Source organism: Neomonachus schauinslandi, chromosome 11 (assembly GCF_002201575.2).
Source record: "Neomonachus schauinslandi chromosome 11, ASM220157v2, whole genome shotgun sequence".
NCBI classification, from domain to species: Eukaryota; Metazoa; Chordata; class Mammalia; order Carnivora; family Phocidae; genus Neomonachus; species Neomonachus schauinslandi.
Window position 1 is genome coordinate 96,862,728 of NC_058413.1, and position 20,084 is coordinate 96,882,811.

At 51.9% G+C, this 20,084-nt stretch overlaps 1 protein-coding gene across 2 annotated transcripts in view; it reads left to right on the forward strand.

Annotated features, from left to right (window-relative positions):
* TMPRSS13 (transmembrane serine protease 13) overlaps positions 1–14,358 on the forward strand; it is a 29,272-nt gene extending 14,914 nt beyond the window's left edge. For both annotated transcript variants that reach the window (XM_021696459.1, XM_021696460.1), the window contains 10 exons: positions 25–147; positions 1,245–1,374; positions 3,154–3,246; positions 4,247–4,290; positions 5,486–5,648; positions 6,498–6,670; positions 9,324–9,422; positions 11,732–11,874; positions 12,028–12,180; positions 12,849–14,358. In XM_021696459.1, the coding sequence (XP_021552134.1) occupies positions 25–147; positions 1,245–1,374; positions 3,154–3,246; positions 4,247–4,290; positions 5,486–5,648; positions 6,498–6,670; positions 9,324–9,422; positions 11,732–11,874; positions 12,028–12,180; positions 12,849–12,875 (1,148 nt within the window). In that variant the 3' untranslated portion in view covers positions 12,876–14,358. The remainder of the gene's footprint in view (positions 1–24; positions 148–1,244; positions 1,375–3,153; positions 3,247–4,246; positions 4,291–5,485; positions 5,649–6,497; positions 6,671–9,323; positions 9,423–11,731; positions 11,875–12,027; positions 12,181–12,848) is intronic.
* Positions 14,359–20,084: the final 5,726 nt, after the last annotated feature.

Sequence of the window (20,084 nt, forward strand, 5' to 3'; positions counted from 1 at the left end):
GCTGTCTGCATTGTTGTTTTCCAGTCTATTTCTGGCGGGGCCACACGGGGATCAAGTACAAGGAGCCGGTGGAGAGCTGCCCCCCCCATGCTGTGCGCTGTGATGGGACCGTGGACTGTAAGCTGAGGAGTGATGAGCTGGGCTGCGGTAAGGATGCTGAGCTGGGCATGGGTGCATGTCTGCCTGAATGTGTGCATGTGTGTGCACGCGTGTGTGCGCATGCACTCTGGTGACTGCAAACTGCATATCAGCTCGAATGGGAGGCAATGCACAGAGAGTCGGAGGACCTGGGTTCTGGTCATAGTAGACCTGGGTCTGAAACCTGGCTTTGAGTGCTGTGTGACTTCCCCAGCCTCGGTGTCCCCACCTGCCTGACAAGGTGGGGGCATCGCTGTCACGATGCCTGCCACGTGGTGTCCGTGTGGACCTCCAGCCAGGATGCGCTGCCCTGCTTCTCCTGCCCCTCCCGGACAGGGCACTGCTCCGGGGACCCCCTGGCAGTCATGGGCAAGTCACTTACCTTCTCTGGGCTTCAGGTTCCTAATTTGTGAAATGAGTGAACTGGACAAGATCAGTGGTTCTCAGAATCTGACCATTCCCGAGTATCAGACAAAACAGAGCTACTCTGGCTGGAGGCAGGTGTGGGGTCCAGAGCTCTGTCCCCATGCCCCATGCTTCTAGGCCCCAGCAGGTGACCTCTGACTTGGCACCCCTACAGTTTCATAAAGGTCAGTTTGTAAAGAGCTAGCCTAGATGAGCACAAAGATCTCTCTGCGCTCTGACCCTCAGGGGTTTCTCGGTGCGTTGCCGATGTATAGCCCTGATGTAGGTGTCTGTGGGAGCATTTCCCCTGTGTGTTTGTGTGTGTCATTGCCCACGACCACATCACTCTCTGCACACGCAGTCAGATCACAGACCTTATTCCCCATGCCACTCTCTTGTTCGGGCATGTCGCCGCCTTCTTGGGGTGAAGGCTCCTGGCAGTCCTCCTCCCTTTTCCCAGCAACGGTCCCCCGGGGCATAGAGAGCTCTCTGCCCTGCCCCAGCCCCTGCCTTGGCTCGGCCTTTCCTGAGCATCCTGGGCTTCTGAGCCCTGGCTGGCGATCAGTACCTCCTGGCTGCTCCCAGACATTCCCCAGGCCTCAACGAGGAGCCTCAGGACAGGAGCGTCTCAGAGCCTCACTCAGTATATTCCTCAAGACCTGGGTGCTGAGAGCCCGCTCTGCCCTCTTCCTGCCCGGCAGTGAGGTTTGACTGGGACAAGTCTCTGCTTAAAGTCTACTCCGGATCCTCCCATCAGTGGCTTCCCATCTGCAGTGACAGCTGGAATGACTCCTACTCGGAGAGGACCTGTCAGCAGCTGGGTTTCCTGAGGTAAACCTCCCCCCATGGGTCCCAGCTTCAGGGACGTCCTGGGCTCTCGGCAAGGGCCCCTCAGGCTCACTGGGGGCAACTCATTAAAAAGACTCTTGAGGACCAGGGCTGAGGGCACTAGCTCAGGACGCTCTTGAGCTATTCAAAGGGCCCTGGGAGCCCAAGTCTGGGGGCAAGTTGTTCCCATGGGGCCAGAGTAGTGATCTGGAGATCTGCAGTAGGAGCATCAAAGTGGCCTTGTGGCCGTGGTCACAGTTAACGATCACGGTGGTCCTGTGAAGGGGGTAGGCTTTGAGCAGGTCTTATCTTCTCCTCCCAGCCGGGAACTAGAGGCTCAGGCTCTGAGCTCCAGCAGCTGTGGCTTGAGCTGGAACTCATCCAAGGGGGAAGGAGATGGGCCGGTGTGGCCAGGTAAAGTCTTAAGAATCTTTGGCTCTAAAGATTTCACACCAAAGCAGATGCTGGGGGGTGGAGCTGGGAGTAGGGTTAGGACAGCCTTCCCGCTTGAAGGAGTCCCCCCTTCTTCCCTTTATCTCCAGGCCACATAGCCAACTCCATCTTCCCTCTTGGTCCGAGTTTTGGGGTTCACCAATGTGTGTGAGGTTGTGGGGAGAAGGGTTTAGGCGGTCACTGTGGACTCTCTGTCGAGGCAGCGCCTTGAAAACCAGGGCTCGGAGGCTAGGACTTAGAACCTGTCCTCTGCCCTCACCCCAGCCTCAGAATTCTGATCTGTAAGAGGGGAGTCAGGGGATCTGGCTGGAAGAATACAGACGTCTTCAGTTGTTGAGTTGTACGACCTTATGCAAATCTGAACTTCCCTTGGGCTTCAGTAGATAGTGTCATTTATTCCAAGCACGTAATTGAGGTTTGATATGTGCCGGAGACCATGGGCACCCTGACAAGATCCCCCTGCCCTTCAAGAACCTCCGGTATGGTGTGGGGGAGAGAGGCTTAAACCAACAACCACAGCATAATGCTATGTGTAATGATAAGGACCTGTGCAAAGCACTATGGGTACGCAACAGAGAGGGTGCCTGACTGCACCTGGCGGAGAGCAGGGAACAGAGAAGCCCCCAGGGAGGGGAACAGCATGTGCAAAATGCACACTCTCATGCAAGGGTGCACCATGTTCTAGAAACGCACAGAAGTGCCACACAGATAGTGGTCCACGGATCAGCCACATCAGAATCCCCTGGGGGTGCTTGTTAAAATGCACCTCCAAATAGGAATCTCTGGATTAGGATTGAAAACCTGCTTAACAAATGCCCCAAGGTGATTCTTATGTACACTGTGGTCTGAGGTCCAGTAAGCGAGTACAAGGTTCTCAGACTTTCATGTGCAAAGCCATAAGGTGGGGAATCTTTAAAATGCAGAGTCTGGCTCAGCAGGTTTGGGGGGCTGCTATTGCTGGCCCATGGATCGCAGCTTGGCTGGAAAAGGGCCCGGCTAGTGTTTCCTGAACTCGCTTGTGGATCAGAATCACCCGGAGGGCCTGCTAAAACATCGAACCGGACGGAGTTCCCGATTCAGGAGATCTAGGGTTAAGAGGACCCAAGAATTTGCATTTCTAACAAATCCCCAGGGGGTGCTAATGCTGCTGTGTCCTGGGCCAGTGCACAGGGCTAGTGGGGACAGTGGTGGAATACGCGGGTGGGGGCTGGGGGTACTGGGCCTTAACCGCCTCTGTCCTCTGCCAGCAAGATTCTAATGGCAGCTGGGGCACCGGGAAGGGGGGCAGCCTGTCTCAAGGGGGCTCATCCTTCTTTCCCTCCCTTACAGCTCTTACCGGACGACCGAGGTGGCCCGTAGGGATCTTGCCAGCAGCTTCTCAATCTCCAAATACAACTCCACCCTCCAGGAAAGCCTCTACAGGTGTGGTGGTGTGGACCAGGCTGCCTGCCTGTGAGCAGGGAGATGGTGGGGTGCTTTGAGTCAGGGAGTCCCTCTCCTTTGGCCATTTTGGGACCCAGCCTCCAGGAGGAGTCCATTGTGAATGTCCCGAGCATCCCAGAAACAGTCCTCATTTGCCACCCATCTCCTGACTTGCAAGTTCTTATTGAAGCGTGGTGCAGAGAGAACCTCATGGTCAGGGGTGGCCCAAGCATTCATCTGGTGGTCAGGGACCATGAATAGACCTTGGGGCCACCTCATCCGCCAGGTGTTTGGACTGGGAGCTGCTGCAGGGAGTGGGCTTGGGGTGGGGAGGGAGAAACATCACTGGGGTCAGTCGGGGGAGGGGAAGCAGCTGCAGGAGGAGGGCCAGGTGCATGTGGTCAGGGATAGGGAGGCCTGGTTGGGAGGCCCTGGGCCACACCATCTGTCATCTCTGCACTGCAGCCCCGCCCTTGTCCCAATCCCACTCGGGGAGGTAGAGGGGTGCTCCACCAGCTAGCGGTGTTTACCTTGGGGAGGGAAAGGAGAAGCCAGGCTCCCAGAGAAAAAGGGATGGGGAGGGGAGGGAAGAGAAGCGAACGAGCTCTAGCCCGGATGCCTGCTTTGTGCTAGGTGTTTTGCAAGATGCATTGCCCGTGGAGCATTGAGGAACTGGCCCAGGAGGGTCAGGCCACCTGTTCAGCTTTGGAAAGATGCTGGGACAATGAAGTCATGAGTTCAAAGGACATGGATCTACCCAATGTGTGCAATCTACCATAAGAAAACTGGGGCGTGGGGACAAGGGTGGCGATGGTTTGCACTGAGCCATCTCCATTCCTGGAGGAAGCACTAGAAGGGTCTGTCTCTCTGGGAGGGAGATCAGAATCTCTATCATATGCAAAGGAAATGGGACAGGAAGTTGGAATGAGTCAATCATGGAAGGCTTCCTGGAGGAGGTATCTAATGTGCCCTTTCCCATCTTCTGTGTCCCTTCGTGCAGGTCTGAATGCCCTTCCCAGCAGTATATCTCTCTCCAGTGTTCCCGTAAGAAGATGCTCTTCCTCCTGGACTGTGGCCTCTGTGGGGTGGGAGTGAGGAAACAGAGGCGTGGGACCCCTCTGGGGGAGATGGCCAGCCCTGGGGGTCCCACAGGAAGATGGTCTTAACCAGCAGGCCTGCTTCGGGGCTGGGGTCCCTGTAAGGCACGGGGATAGTCTCAGGGTAGCACTTTCCCTTCTCCGGACTCTGCTCAGCCCAGCAACCTTGTTCATATGGGGGAAGCCATTCAAATCTCATGGATTCTGGGTGTGGGGAGGACTGGGAGGGCTAGTCTGGATCAGCGGAAAGCTCCCATATCAACAGATGCGGAACTAGATCCAGGGCCAACATTTACCGAGTACATTCGACTCTTACTGACTCTTGATAAACAATTGCATTTGGTTCTCATGTGGCAGGTGCCTTTACTGTCCACTAACTGATAAGAGACTGAAATGTTTGCCTTGCTTAGGGACAGATTGCTGGTAGGTGAGGAGCTGGTATCTGACCTTGGGTCTGACCTCAAAGCCCAAGCTGTTAACCAGCCTACAAGTGCTGTGTTCTCAGGAATGACCAGGTGGGGGTGCTCCCCTGAGCGGGTGGGCACGGGGCTATGGACAGAGTGCCCACCCCTCAGACCGCTGCTGGTTCTTCCCTTTTTCCCCCTTCAAAGACAAAAAGGACACCGTCCAAACAAACTCCAAGGACTGCCCTCCTTGTCCACAATTTTGGGGGGATGACTCCAGAACATGCTTGGAAATGTTCCCTTGGGGGTACATACAGCGTCCCCAGTAGCACTAAATGACCCACGGGGAACCATATGGGCACAGACCCACCTGCACAGCATGGCAGCCCTGGGATTCACCATCATGACCTTGATGCTTGGCACAGTGCCCCCAACTTCAGGCACTTTAGTGAGCATTTGTCAAAGTTCAGGAAAGAATGAATGAGTGGGAGGAAAGAGGAACTTGCCAGGGATGCAACTTCCCACAGGGTGATCCCAGAAATCCAACTCACCACATGGGAGCTCTGCTTGGGCAGGAAACAGCCGGGCCATGTCAGATTAAGTGAGCAACGCTGTGTCCACGGGCGGGTGGGTGCCCCTAGGAAGGGGCTGCCCGAGCCTGCCCCGCCGCGCCCAGGGAGCATGGGAGTGGCTCGGAGGGCAGCCGAAGTCACGGTTCATCTGCCTGCTTCTCCCCAGACTGTGGACTGAGGGCCATGACGGGGCGGATCGTGGGAGGGGCGCTGGCCCCGGAGAGCAAGTGGCCTTGGCAAGTCAGTCTGCACTACGGCACCACTCACATTTGCGGGGGCACGCTGATCGACGCCCAGTGGGTGCTCACCGCCGCCCACTGCTTCTTCGTGTAAGTGCCCGAGGGGCGGGTGACGCCATGCCGCCCAGGCCCCGGGGGAGCACCGGGGAGGGCTGATGGCAGACTGACTTGTCTCTGTGGAGGAGGGCTCTGGTTGTGAGCCCAGGCCCCCAGGGTCAGGGCCATGATCTGCAGTTGCTGTTTGGTCCTGGGACTGTGCACTGGGGCTACCTGTTCTGAGCGCGGCCCAGAATGAGAAAACAACCTGGATGACCCGGAGGGAGAGTGAGGCAGGCAGGAAAAAAGCGCTTGGGAGCCTGTCCCTGAAGAACGGGGTGAAATAGAGGCTTTGGGCTTGTTGCCACTTCCTGCAACACGAACTTCCAGGAGAGGAGCCTGAGGAATCAGGAATGCTGTCCCGGGAATAGGGAATTGAGGGATGGGGATCGCAGGGAGGGCGGTGCCATCAGCCTGTCCCTTTAGCTGGGGGGCAGGAAAGGGCTCTGAGGACAAGGCCTCAGGGGCACTGGCTTCCCCAGGAGTGAGTGAGTCTTTGGCAGATGACTTTGTCCTGTCTACAGCTCCATTTCTGCTGAGGATAATACTTCTGAGCTGTGACCTGTCCACCCTATAGGAAGCTTGGTGGTGCACGGAGGAGACAGTGGGGGGTAAATGCTCAGAGATTGTGCCCATCCCTCCTCTTTATTGTTGTGAGGGGCTGGGTGGCCAGTTTAGGATGGGCTTTTGTAGAAAAGGGGTTGTTTTGGAGCCCCGGGCTAAGAAGGAGGGCTCCCTTCCGAGGTCATCTGGTCCAGACCGTTGCCTGTAAGCTGGTGCTGCGGCTGCCAGGGGGCTCCGCCAGACGTGGAGCCGGACCATGCTCCCTTGGGGCTCTTGCAGGACCCAGGAGAAGATTCTGGAGGGCTGGAAGGTCTACGCAGGCACCAGCAACCTGCTCCAGCTGCCTGAGGCAGCCTCCGTCTCCCAGATCATCATCAATGGCAACTACACAGACGAGGAGGACGACTATGACATTGCTCTCATGCGGCTCTCCAAGCCCTTGACCCTGTCTGGTGAGTCACAGCCACGCCGGCTCTTCCAGGTAGCCCTCAGGGCCCAGCCTTGCCGTGTCCATAGACCCCTCTTGGGGTCCCAGAGCCTCAGCATGGTGGAAGCCAAAGGCTCTTGGGGATCATTTAATGGAACTCTTCTACTTTACCATTGGGGAAACTGAGGCCCAGAAGCTGGAAATCAGGTTGTCCCAAATGACACATCTTACACTGCAAGTTGGTGACAGAGATAAGGCTTGGATACTGGTCTTAACCAATATAAATAGATCGAATTGTGTCACTCATATTTATTGAGCACCTAACAGGGGCTGGGCACTGTGGTAGGCATTTTACCACTGCGGTATCATTGACTCATTGACTCTTCCCGACCAATCCTGTAGAGCAGGTACTATTATTAGCTTCATTTTACATTTGAGGAGATGGAGCCTCAGGGAGAGAAAATTACCCAACGCCACGGAGTACTAAGCGGCAGCTCCAGGATGGGATCCAGGTGGGTCTGCCTCCGGAGCAATGCTGTTCTTGCTGGGCTCTCTGCTGGCAAATTGGGATCACTGCAGTTGGAAACACAAAACGAGCACACTGTCAGAGTTCAGACAGTGAATTGCCACGAGTTTTGGCCACAGGGCGGAAATGTTAGGGGAGCTGTTCGGGGATCAAAGAGGGTTTCATCCATTAATTCACTCACTCATGTGTGCACTTACCAAATACTTACTGTGTGTCTGCTGCTATGCAGCGCGCTCTGCAGTTGCAGTTGCAAATAGAACAAACTGGGTGACGCGCAGTCAGTAGAGGTCAGTGACTTGAGGGCGGGAACAGCTGGGGGAGCCGAGGTGGCACAAATGGGGCTTCTCTGAAGAAGGATCGCTAAGGTGGACTGGGCTTTCTGGAAGCCTTGGAGGGCTCTCTGGTTAGTCCAGACTTTCTCGTGCTCTGAGCCTGCGAGCTGGTCTTTCCTGGCACATTAATTACAGAGGCGGTGTCGGTCCTGAGTCAGACGCTAGGTCGTCATTGTGGGGTGAGGAGGAGGAAACGGCGGCTGAGCTCGGTTGGGCGGGGCTGGCCCAGCGCCACGCCCATCCAGGGCCACGCCCACCCAGGGCCAGCCTCCTCGCCACTCCTCCTCCGCTCTAGCCTACCAGCCTATTTTGAGGAGCCCCGGGACTTGCAAGGCGAGGGGCGGTCCTCTGCCCATGCGCTGCCCCTCATGCCCAGCTAAGAGGGGGCAGTCTGCAGGACCAGAATAGGCCTTTCCAACCTTGCCAAACCCAGACTCCATTTGGCTAACCATCCAGATGTCCCGCCACCCCGACCCCACTTAATGTTATTTGGAATTCCCAGTCAAATTAAGTAATCTGTAAAACCGAATGAAAGCTATTATAACATTGCATATGCTTTTCAGACTATGGCAGTCCCTCTCCAGACTCTGATAGGCCCCTGGGCAGGAAGCACACCTCTAGTCTGAGAATCACAGCTTAGATTTATATAGTCCCATGGTCAGACCATGTGCCCTGATTTTTGGTTTAGAAATCAGGGTAGATTTTCTTAAACTCCTTGGTGGACTGAGCACTTTCAAGTCATAGTACTATCTGAGAAAACTTGTGAAAACTCACTGATAAATTTAATTCCCCCATAAAAACGAGTGGAGGATAGAACCGTGTTATATTTTTTTAAGACCCTACCTCGTAAAAATGAGCATATTTTAAGAAATTATGTTTTGCATTTTTTGGTTAATACTTGATGCCATTCCTTTATTTCTTGTTTGTTTACTCTCTAGCAGACCAATGTGTTAGACCCCGATACTTAGAGCCCAATTTATAGGAGAAGAATCTAGCATTCATTCCCTCTCCCACACCCCCTTCCTCTGTGTCGCTCCTTCCTTTCTTCCTTTCTATGTTTGTTGAGCACTTTGTATGTGTCAGGCACTGTTCTAGGTGCAGGAAGCTGCGGTGAGCATAACAAATAATTGAGAACACTACAAACATTCTATCAGCTGATATTTTCATTTTGCAAAGTGGAGTTTGGTGGTCCCTGCCCTAGTAAAGATCCCAGTCCTCAGAGGGAGCTGTGACATGATGTACAAGAGCACCTTCTAAATGTTTCTGAGGGGGCAAGGGAGCAGTGGTTTTGTGGTCTGTGCCTCTAGGGATGTGCTCTTCCCACTTGGGGAGCTTGTCTGACCTGGAGGGAGTCCCTTAGTTCCTGACCCACATGTGGGTGCTCTCCCCAAACCAGGCTGGACACATCGCTGAGATGCCATGGTGCTAATGCCTGGGACTTAGCCTGCTGTTCCTCCTTCCTCTGATGGACGGGCATGGAGGAGGCTCAGCCGGGAAGGCTGCTCTTAGAAGGGAGAGACTTATGGCCACGTGGGATCGGCGTGGCACAGGGGGTTTCCAAGGCATATGCTTCTGCCCACATAGCACCCACTGAGATCAGGATGCTTGAGGGAACTCCAGCAGCAACCTGAAGGCCAGAGGGTCAAGATAAAGTGACTGAGTTTCTTGCCTGGTCAGTTCAAGGCCCTGGAAGATTCAGAACCATGCTGGGGGCAAGGAGGGAGGGTCCTAGGACATGGGCACCCTGTCCCTCCACAGTACCATCCCAGCTGAGACCTCCAGCCTTGTCCCTGCTCTGATGTCTCGATGTCTTGTTGTAGCTCACATCCACCCCGCCTGCCTCCCTATGCACGGACAGACCTTCAGCCTCAATGAGACCTGCTGGATCACAGGTTTTGGCAAGACCAAGGAGACGGATGGTGAGAGGCGGAGATGCTGCGCTGTGTCTGTGTGTCTGTACGGAGTGTGTGGGGGTGATATGTCAGGGTGTATAGAGGAGGGCCTGTCTAGATGAGGGTTTGGGCATAGAGATTCATGGGCCTGAATGTGGATGTGTGTGTTCACCTCACCCCCACACACAGCAGACCAGTTTATAATACATCTCATAGCACCTGTTAGAAACTTTTGATCTCCCGAATTCCACCCTTGACCCATTCTCCCCATTTTACAAATGAGGAAACTGAAGACCTTTGGGGCTCTGTCACTTGCCCAGGGTCACCCTGGTAGTTTCTGATAGAACTAAGTCTAGAGTAGTCTAGAATAATCTAGAACCCGCCAGGCCACCCTGCCATGATGCTCTCCGCATCATACTACACCACTTGCTCACAGAGAGCCTCGGTTGTTTCTTAAACTTTGGACTAACTCTTCCATGGAGAAAGTCCCCATTAAATTGAAGTAAAATAAATAAATAAATAAATTGAAGTTATTCTGAATTTTTTTAAAAAGTGAAAACAAAATGGAAAAAATTTTTTTATTTTTGTTTTTGTTTTCAGTATATGCAGCTTTAGTCAATTCAAAGAAAAAGTCCCAAATGTGCAAGTGAAAAAAATACCACCTGTTGACACAGGCTTACCTAATAATCAGCTACTTTCACATATAGCTGTATAAGTTCAGAAAATCTATCCTGTAAGAATATACAAAATGTGTTTATATACAGCTCTGTACCTTAGAGCCTGTACATTTATTTCCTCAGAACCCTTAGGTACCACCTCCTGGTGAGGATACCAACCCTTCATTGACACATCTTTACAAAAAAGAAAGACTATTTGACGACAAATAGACTATTTGACTATTGACAACACTATGCATCCTGTATTCAGACCATGTAGGCTCCACTTAGTTGGTTAAGATCCTTCCATCAATGCAGACCACACCAGGTACCTGTGTCCCCCTAAATGAAGACCACACCAGGTACCTGTGTCCCCCAAACAGCTTTGCACAGAGTGCTCCAAAGTAAAATCCTGTAAACCAACCCGAGACGAACGTGCGTATATACACTTGAGTATATGTCAAAGCAGTTGGTCTCCAGCCAAGACCACCCGGAGACCCCCTGTAGCTGAACACGTTGGGCTCATTGCTCACTGCACAGAGGGGAACATATACCATGGAGAACCATGGAAGTCTTAATAACAGAGTGCTAGAAAGGACTTATCATAGGATCTGGAGAATTTGGGGAGGTGGGCGGTTCAAAGAAGTGGAGCATTTCTTTAGATTGGATGCTTTCAGGAAGCAGGGATAATTCTATGATTGGACATCCTAATAATCTCATCTAGGAGTTAAGATTAAGCTGAGTCTAGGGCGCCTGGGTGGCTCAGTTGGTTAAGCGACTGCCTTCGGCTCAGGTCCTGATCCTGGAGTCCCTGGATCGAGTCCCGCATCGGGCTCCCTGCTTGGCAGGGAGTCTGCTTCTCCCTCTGACCCTCCCCCCTCTCGTGCTCTCTCTCTCAAATAAATAAAATCTTTAAAAAAAAAATATTAAGCTGAGTCTAAAGCTATAATTGGTGAAGAGGCAGTAGCCACTCCTATTGGCTGGGAGAGGGGACGGTTGATATTTTTGTGGTTTGTAACCTACCTTGTTTTCATTTATGCTTAAACAAGATTACTAAGTGGTCTTCTTTTGCCTTGCTTCATCACTATAGCTGAGTGGACTTTGCTGATGTTGGTTCTGTGGGGTGGTTTATGCTTGGCCCCAGAGCACTTGGCTGGCCTCACGGTTAGCCTCTGGCCAGTTACGGGTTTCGGGGCCTCCTTTCCCTTGCTCAGTGCAATGGATGGTGACTGGCCTGGGAGCAGCCTTGTTCTGGTCTTGACTCCATAACTGACTGGCCGTGTGACTGTGGGCAAGTCACGCCTTTGGCTATAAGTTCCTCCAACTGTAAATGGATTAATTACACCTCGTTAGGACACATAGTTACTGAAAACAAATGAGATGATGTATTTGATGGTGCTCTGAATACAGAAAAGATTGTGCAAGATGAAGGCAGCCCAATAGGCTTGTGAGTTTGTCTGTGTACGTGCCTGTCTCTATGTTACGTGTAGGGAGTTGTGTGAGGTGCGAGAGTGTGTGTGCCCCTATGTTCTGGGTGGCCAACCACGGGAATGGTATCCTCCACTCCCAGGAAGCTGTGAGTCTGAGTCCTGGGGTGAGCAGCTAGAAGGTTGTGAAGGTATCCAGATCTGGTCTCACTCCTTTCGCATCTTCTCTTTCCTCCACTCAACTTCTCTGAAGAAAAGACATCCCCCTTCCTCCGGGAGGTACAGGTCAACCTCATCGACTTTAAGAAATGCAATGACTTCTTGGTCTACGACAGTTACCTTACCCCAAGGATGATGTGTGCCGGGGACCTTCGGGGAGGCAGAGATTCCTGCCAGGTGAGGCTGCTTCTGGGTGGGGCTTAGGTCCTGGGAGCCAGGGGCTGTGGGGGAAGCCTGGGGTGGTGGGTTTTGAGTGAGAAGCAGGTGCCAGCCATTTCCTGCTCAAGGACCACCTCTCCCACCATGCTGAGATGTGTGCTCCCCCCACAGGGAGACAGCGGGGGGCCCCTGGTCTGTGAGCAGAAAGGCCACTGGTACCTGGCAGGAGTCACCAGCTGGGGCACGGGCTGTGGCCAGAGAAACAAGCCTGGTGTGTACACCAAAGTGACCGAAGTCCTCCCCTGGATTTATAGCAAGATGGAGGTGAGAGCCTGCACGGGCCACTGCACGGGGCAGACTGGGTACTCCCAAGGTGGGGTGCCTGGTAGAGGTCCCAGACTTTCCCTGGGGTCTTAGGAGAGGTCCCCTCACCCCTCATGTTTGGGGGTGTTCAGAAAGTGCGGAAGACCAGGACAGGACAGGAATCGAATGTTGGGCCAACCCCAGCCTGTGTTTCTCGCCTTCCGTTTCCTTCCTCTGAAGGGTTGGAAAGGGGTGGCCCCAGGCTGGGCCCCAGTAGCATGTCCTCTCCCCAGGGATGGCTAAGGTGTGAGTTCACACAGCCCACTGGAGCGGTGTGGGCAGGAGGCCTCTCTCCTTGGCAGGAAGTTAGTCTCATGGGGATCTGGGGCGCGGGGCTTCACTCCCACCTCTGCCGACCCAGCGCAGCCCTACCTTCCCTGCACCTGCCATCTTAGCTGTAAAGCAGGAACGCTATGCTCCCCTTCCCCCCTCTGCCCGAGTGAGGGCGGAGCAGTGCGGAGAGCTCGGGTGCTTGCTCCAGATATCCAGCCTAGTGGTCTCTCTGCTTATGGCTCCTCCTTACTGAGTGCCCAGTGACAGCTGGACTGAATTTCAGGCTCTGAACCCCCACCTTTGACATCTGTATTCCTGACCCAGCCTCACCCTGTTCTCCCTGTTCTCGTCCTCAGAGGGAGGTGCGCTTCCGGAAATCCTAAGCAGCTGGCCTGTCCCACCTCACGGCACTGGCCAAAGTGTCTGGGCCATCTGCGGTGTCACCTGGGCTAAAGGCCACCAGTCACCTCCGTTACTCCCAGCTCCGCTGTCTGTTGCCTCTGTGAATGTGCATGTGTGTGTGCATGCATGTGTGTGCATGTGTGTGCGTGCACCCGTGGTATGCACGCGTGTGCATGTGTGTGTGCACGTGTGCACGCTTGGTATGCACGTGTGTGTGTGTGTGTTGTTGCTGTCCCAAGGTCTTCAGAAACCAGGAGAGTGGTCAGCTCTTCCCAAACCCCAGGCTGGAAAGCACCTGGAGTTAACAGTGTGGGCACCATGGAGGTCCCTGCAGGGGTGTCCATGACGGATGGAGGAAGTGAAGCCCAAACAGCCCAGAGAAGGGCCTGGAAGTTCACATCAGGAATCCTTGCTCCTCTGACTCTGACTCGGTGACTAGCCCAGATTGCGTGGCCACCAGCAGCCCAGGTAACACCCAGGTAGTGGAGGGCCTGGGCTGGCCCTAGCAGGAAGATGCTCCCCTTGGCATTACGAGCATCCTGCCCCTTCTCAGACCTTGGGCTAGTGCCCGGATGTGGAGGGCTGGCTGCACTGCGGCTGTCCAGGTTCACAGCTGTTCTTGTTCGGTCATAGGCAGTTGGGGCAGATTTTTATTTTATTTTTATATTCAAGAAATGGAAGTAGATGCCTTTTTAAAGATTCTCCAAAAATTCCAGGAGCCTGAAGCGCTAGCATCCATCACCCCCAAAACTCCAAGGGACTTATGGGAGTTGTGCCATTCCAAAGTCCTGTTGAATGTTCCTGACCTCAAGGGACCGGATGAAGGAGCCCCTTTAGGGTCCTCAGGGTAGGGAGTCCTCACGCGGGCTGGCGAGCAAATCCATCACAGAGAGCCACAAGTGTTGCTGCATCTGAAGGCCACGACCAGGGCGTGAAGAAATGGCTGTTGTCTTCCGTGGGCCTCAGAGCCTGAGAGAGTCCAGGTGGACAGGCCCCCCTCGTACCCAGCGCTGTCCTGGGCCTTGCAGTTTCCTCTCAGCTTCTCCACCTTTCAAGTTCTCAGTTGTTTCAGAAACCTGGCACTGACACGAACATTGCCTTGGAGAGAGAGCTGACACCGTCCCCAGGCCCTCCGAACAGCTATGTTGAAGGATCTGAGTTGCCTGCTCCTGTGAGCCATCGGTGTGCCTGGCCTCCATGCCAGCTAGAGGCCTGGGCCTTCCGCAGCCTCTCCTCTGGGCCACCTCTTCCTTGCCCAGTCCCGTTCCCCTCACTTCCCCTGGGCCTGCCTCATGGTGCTATGCCTCTCAGAGGCAGGGTCCATGCGGGTCAGCCCAGCCCAGCTCAGGCAGACAGCATGGCTGGGCACGGTACGAGGGGGCTGCTTGCATGTTACCAGGGCTGGGGCAGGGGGAGGGCCACGTTCATGTCTACGGCAGCCCCGGCGATGGTCTTCAGCAATAAAAGTTGTGTGACCTGAAAAATTTGTGATTGGATGTTCTGCTGATACCCTGCCCACCCAGGTGCCCAGACAGCCTCAGTTTGCGTTCTTAGTTTTGGTTCCTCAGCTGTGGGTTCTGTGTGTTTATTTAGCCAGCCAGCCACCCACCCACCGTATCAGGCCGACTCTGTACCCGGTACTCATGACAGGCCCGGGGGTACAAAGGCTACGACAGTGTTCTCAGGAGCTCACGATTGTGACCCAGTGTGATGGAAGCTATGATGAGTATGGACACCATACTTGGAAGCTACCAATCACGCCTGGAGAGGTCAGGGAGGGCTTCACAGAGGAGGTGAGGCTTGAAAGGAGTCTTAAAAAGTAAGTAAACCTTCACCAAAAAAACCCAGACGGGGGTGGGTGAAGGACAATCCAGTGCTTATCCTTTCTCCTTTTCCCTTCTTCCTCTTTCTCTACCTCTGCCTTTGTTGAGCTCAGCAAAAGGCATGGTTGTAAGAAAGCCCCAAAGCTTATTCAAATATTTCCAACAGAATTGGAAGGCCCCATTGGCTTCTGAAAGATCTATCCCTTCTTGCTCTGCACTTGCTTTTCTTGCATTGAATATATTGACCTCAGTCATTATGATCCCATGGATGCATGGCCGGCGCCCCACTGTGCACACTCCTGCCTCTGGTCCCGAACCCAATTCTCCAGCCTGCGTCCATGGGCCTGGCCTTCGGACACCTCAGCTTTGTTTTCTTTACTCTCTCATGTCAGTGTGAGGGGGAAAAGTCCCTCCTTCAGTTCTTTTCTGGCTCCATCCCAAGAAAAAGGTATAGGGGCGGGGCAAGTGCCAGGCTTACCGTACTAGCAAGTAACACAGCGACCTAATAATAGCCCACAGTTTGCTACAACCTCAGCGGCTTCATCCAAAGCTTATTTCTCCTCCATCTAAGCATCCAGTGAGGAGGCTTCCTGCCACATTATTTTTCAGACCCTTCTTCTCTCTGGCTTCCTAGGGCAGAAGTGACTTGCAGGGATGCAGGGGTGTGCGTGGGAGAGATAAGAGAAAAAGCAGTATCTCAATAGGAAAAGAAAAACACTTTCCTTAGACACCGGACATTTATAGAGGCCATAAGAATCATGGAACGGGATGATGGGACTTCCCAAATTGGTCCAGAATTTCCAGAAAGGTGTGCACGTCTGTACTGGTGGGGGATGGTGGGGGGTTGCTGGTGACACCGTCCTCTGGTCCCTGGATCCCAGGCATCTCCAGGTACCCCTCAGACTCTCTGGCTTTGTCAACTCCACTGACTGCTGAATGTCCCCCCGGGGAAAGAGGGGAGGGCCACGTGAGTGTGTTGGGTGTGGGGCAGAGCCAGCCATCCAGCTGCCTCTGGAGTTTGGATAGATTCCCAAGGGCTATTGTTTCCCATAATTGCTTAGCCAATGTCCTGATGCACTTGGGGGGACATTGGAGAGCACGTGGAGAGCTCCCTGTAACGATAATGATGAGGATAATGAGGATAATGATGATAAGAGCTAGCGTTTGCTGAATGTGTGCTATGTACCAGATGTTGTGCTAACCACCTGATGTGTCTTATCTCCCGAAAGCAGGGAGTAGGCACTATTATCCCTGTTTTACGGATGAGGACGCAAAGGCCAAAGGAAGAGAACTAAACTTCCCTGAAGACATGACTGCTAAAGTGGTAGAGCTGGACTTTGAATCCAGGCTGTCCGACTTTAAAAGCTGCTTTCCCAAATCAGGTAGGTTTCTCCTAGCTGTGACCTCACAGGATCTGCTGCTTGGCTCTGTGTATCTTTCCATTCTCCAGCAGGCCTCTGCCATGGGAGGGGCAAGGCAGGCCAACTCCACAGAGAAGGCTGGGCACACCCCTCAGAGTGTCACACGACCAGAGGCTTAGCTCATGCAGTTTCCAGAACCTGAGACAAATGCATTATGAATGGGAGGAGGGCCCCTGACTCCTCTCGAACTCACGTCCCACGTGGATGCTTTTTGCGAGGCCCTCTTCTGCCATAACAAGCTGTCGCCCCGCGATACCTCCGTGTCTCCTCAGTGTGGGTGGGTGGCTCTGAGAGACTCATGCCGCTCATTCTCTACCTCCTCTGTGCTGGCCCAGGCTTCCTGTGCCTTGGAATTCTGCTGTCCAGCCCAGGCAGCAAGCTCACACTGGTCTCACGGTGAGTCCATGCTCTGGAGATAAGCAGCCCAGATTGTCCAGGTGGAGATCTTTTCAGATGAGTCCTCGGAGAAGAGGAGGGCCTGGCCTGGGCTTTGGTCCCACACAGCTCCTCTCCTGCCCACCAGACGTGGGATGTGGACATAGCAGGATACCTCCTCGGCCCAAGGTCCGAGTCCCAGAATAAGTTCCTCACTTTTCATACAAGGAGGGAGCTGGGAATTTTTGAATTCCCATAATTACACTATGTTTTAGTGGAGAAAGCAGTGAAGTTGGACTCGAGGTACCCGGAGGCACCAATTCGAGCTCCACTTACTTAGCTCTGTGATCTTGGGCAAGCCAACCTCTCTGTCCCCTCACGCAGTGTAGGTGTATCTCTCCCACGGGCTGTGGCAGGATTAAATGGGAGGCTATGGGTAAACATGCAGGACAAGGTGACTGGCATATTGAGCCCTCTAAATAAATGTTGAATTTGCAGCAGAAGGACCAGATCCTTCACCTCTCTCCACCCCTTCAGCAAACAAATGAGACGGGAGTGGGGAATTTGAATACATCTTCAAAAGGTTCAAGTTTCTTCAGAGATTTGCCCTGTCTCTGTATAAACCTGCCTCTTAGTTTTATAACAATGGGGTTGATCTTCCATGAAAGCGACACCACCACCCAGGGCAGGTGGACGTCTCCTGCTGGGGGTTTCTCTGAGTCATGGAGATCCACTGGGTTGAGCTCACTCTGCTCTCTCTTGCCACTGATGGGACCAGGATGGGTACCTGGCCCTGACACTGCCCTGGAAGCACCTGACCACTTGGCCAACGGAGCTGATGCTTCAGGGCTGTGAGGGGACACATGTCCTTGTGCCCCATGGACTCCTCAAGCCACAGCCATCTGGCTCGTGCCCCATCACATCAGTGAACCACTGTGTTGCCAAATCCAATGGCAACTTTTCAGTCCTCATCCTACTGGAATCCCCGCAGCATTAAACTGCTGAAGAGTCTCTAGTTGGTGAAATTGCCGTCGCTTCTGTGGCATCAAGCTCTCCCTTCTGGCCGTCTGGCTGCTCCTTCTGTTTCCCACAATCTCCGTAAGTGGTGTTACCCAGGAGACCACCTTCTGCTCTTTGGGGTTCCAGTGAACACCCAGTGGAGTCAGTAGGAATTCGCTCCATGCCATGAAGGTACGAGACATGTCACCTTTCTTTATAAAAGTAGATTAAAATCTGACTCTGAACTTTCCAGCCTGGCTGGAAAGCATTCCTCCTCTTTTTCTTCCCCAGGATGCTCTGAGGGAGCCTGCACCCTGCTCTCCAGGCTGGGCACTCCATCTGTAGCCTTCACAGGTGCCCCTCAGAGGATTTTATTTTATTTTATTTTTTTATTATATTAGTCACCATACATTACATCATTAGTTTTTGATGTAGTGTTCCATGATTCACTGTTCGCGTATAATACCCAGTGCTTCATGCAGCACGTGCCCTCTTTAATACCCATCACCAGGCTAACCCATCCCCCCACCCCCCTCCCCTCTAGAACCCTCAGTTTGTTTCTCAGAGTCCATAGTTTCTCATGGTTCATCTCCCCCTCCAATTTCCGCCCCCTTCATTTTTCCCTTCCTTCTCCTAATGTCCTCCATGCTATTCCTTATATTCCACAAATAAGTGAAACCATATGATTATTGACTTTCTCTGCTTGACTTATTTCACTTAGCATAATCTCCTCCAGTCCATCCATGTTGATGCAAAAGTTGGGTATTCATCCTTTCTGATGGCTGAGTAGTATTCCATTGTATATATGGACCACATCTTCTTTATCAGTTCGTCTGTTAAAGGCATCTCGGCCCTTTCCATAGTTCGGCTATTGTGGACATTGCTGCTATGAACACTGGGGTATGGCAAAAATTGACAAGGCAAGAAACAACAAATGTTGGAGAGGTTGTGGAGAAAGGGGAGCCCTCTTACACTGTTGGTGGGAATGCAAATTGGTACAGCCACTTTGGAAAACAGTGTGGAGGTTCCTTAAAAAATTAAAAATAGAGCTACCCTATGACCCAGCAATTGCACTACTGGGTATTTGCCCCAAAGATACAGATGTGGTGAAAAGAAGGGCCCTCAGAGGATTTTACAAGTACAGGCAATAAATAGCTCATGAATCTGCAGCTCTCTGTACCCCGAGTCTCAAGAACCCCCCTCTCCCTGGGTCAGGCTCTAGCTGCTCCCCTCTCTTCAGCCCCCCAAAGTCCTTCTCCTTGGAGACAGTCCAGTCCTGTCTCTGTCGAAAACATTGCACAAAGGCCTAGAAATTCTCTTTTGAGTCAAAGCCATTCCTTCTTGATAAGATCATGGCGGAAATTAAGATGAGCATAGATTTCACTGCTAGTGTACAGATTTTCATGTGACCGAAGTTTTCCTTCCTCTAGGATAAATTACTACAGGTGGGATTGTTGGGTCATATGGTGATGTATGTTTGACTTTATAAGAAACTGACAGGCTGTTCTCAGAGGGTCTGTACCATTCTGCATTCCCACCTGCAATATAGGAGTTCCACCTGCTCCTCATCCTCTCAGTGATTGGTATTGCTCGGATTTTTTATGGCAGACATTTTAATCGGTGTGTAGTGGTATTTCATTGTGGTTTTAATTTGCATTTCTCTAATAACTAACGATGTTGAGCATCTTTTTATGTGTTATTTTGCCATTATGTGTTATTTTGCCTTTTTGACTAATTGTTCAGATCTTCTTGTTTCTTTGTTGGGTTGTTTGTTTCTTATTGTTGAATTCTGAGAGTTCTTTATATATTCTAGATACTAGTCTTTTTTGGATATGTGATTTATAAATATTTTCTCCCTATGTGGCTTTTCTTTTCATTCTCTTAATTGTGCCCTTACAGCGTGAAAGTTTTGAGTTTGCTGAATTCCAATTTATCATTTTTTTTCTTTTTGGATTGTGCTAAGAACTTTTGGCCAAATCTAAGCTCATGAAGACTTTTTCTGATGTTTTCTCTTGAGAATTTTGTTGTTTTATGTTTTTTATTTGGAATAGGATCCATTTAGAGTTAACTTTTGGATACCGTTGTGATCTAGATTGAGGTTCATTTGTTTGTTAATGGATGTCCAGTTGTCCCAGCACCATTTATTGAAGACTGCACTTTTCCCACCCAATTGTCATTTCATTTCATCAAAAGTCAATGGAGCATATCTGTGGGTGGGTATGTTTCTCACCTCTGTAATATTCCATCGATCTATGTGTCTATCCTTTTCACCAACACCACCCTGTCTGATTATCTTAGCTTTATATAGTATGTCTCAAAGTTGGGTAGGGGGAGACTTCCAAATTTTTTTTCAAAATTATTTTAGGTATTCTGATTCCTTATTTTTCCATACAAGTTTTAGAACAAGTTTGTCTCTATCTACAAAGAATCCTGTTGAAGTTTTTATTGGAGATATATAATCCATTTGGAGAGAATTAACATCTTAACTATTGAGCCTTCCAAACCATGAGCATGGTCTGTTATCCATTTATTTATTTATTTATTTATTTATTTATTTATTTATTTATTTATT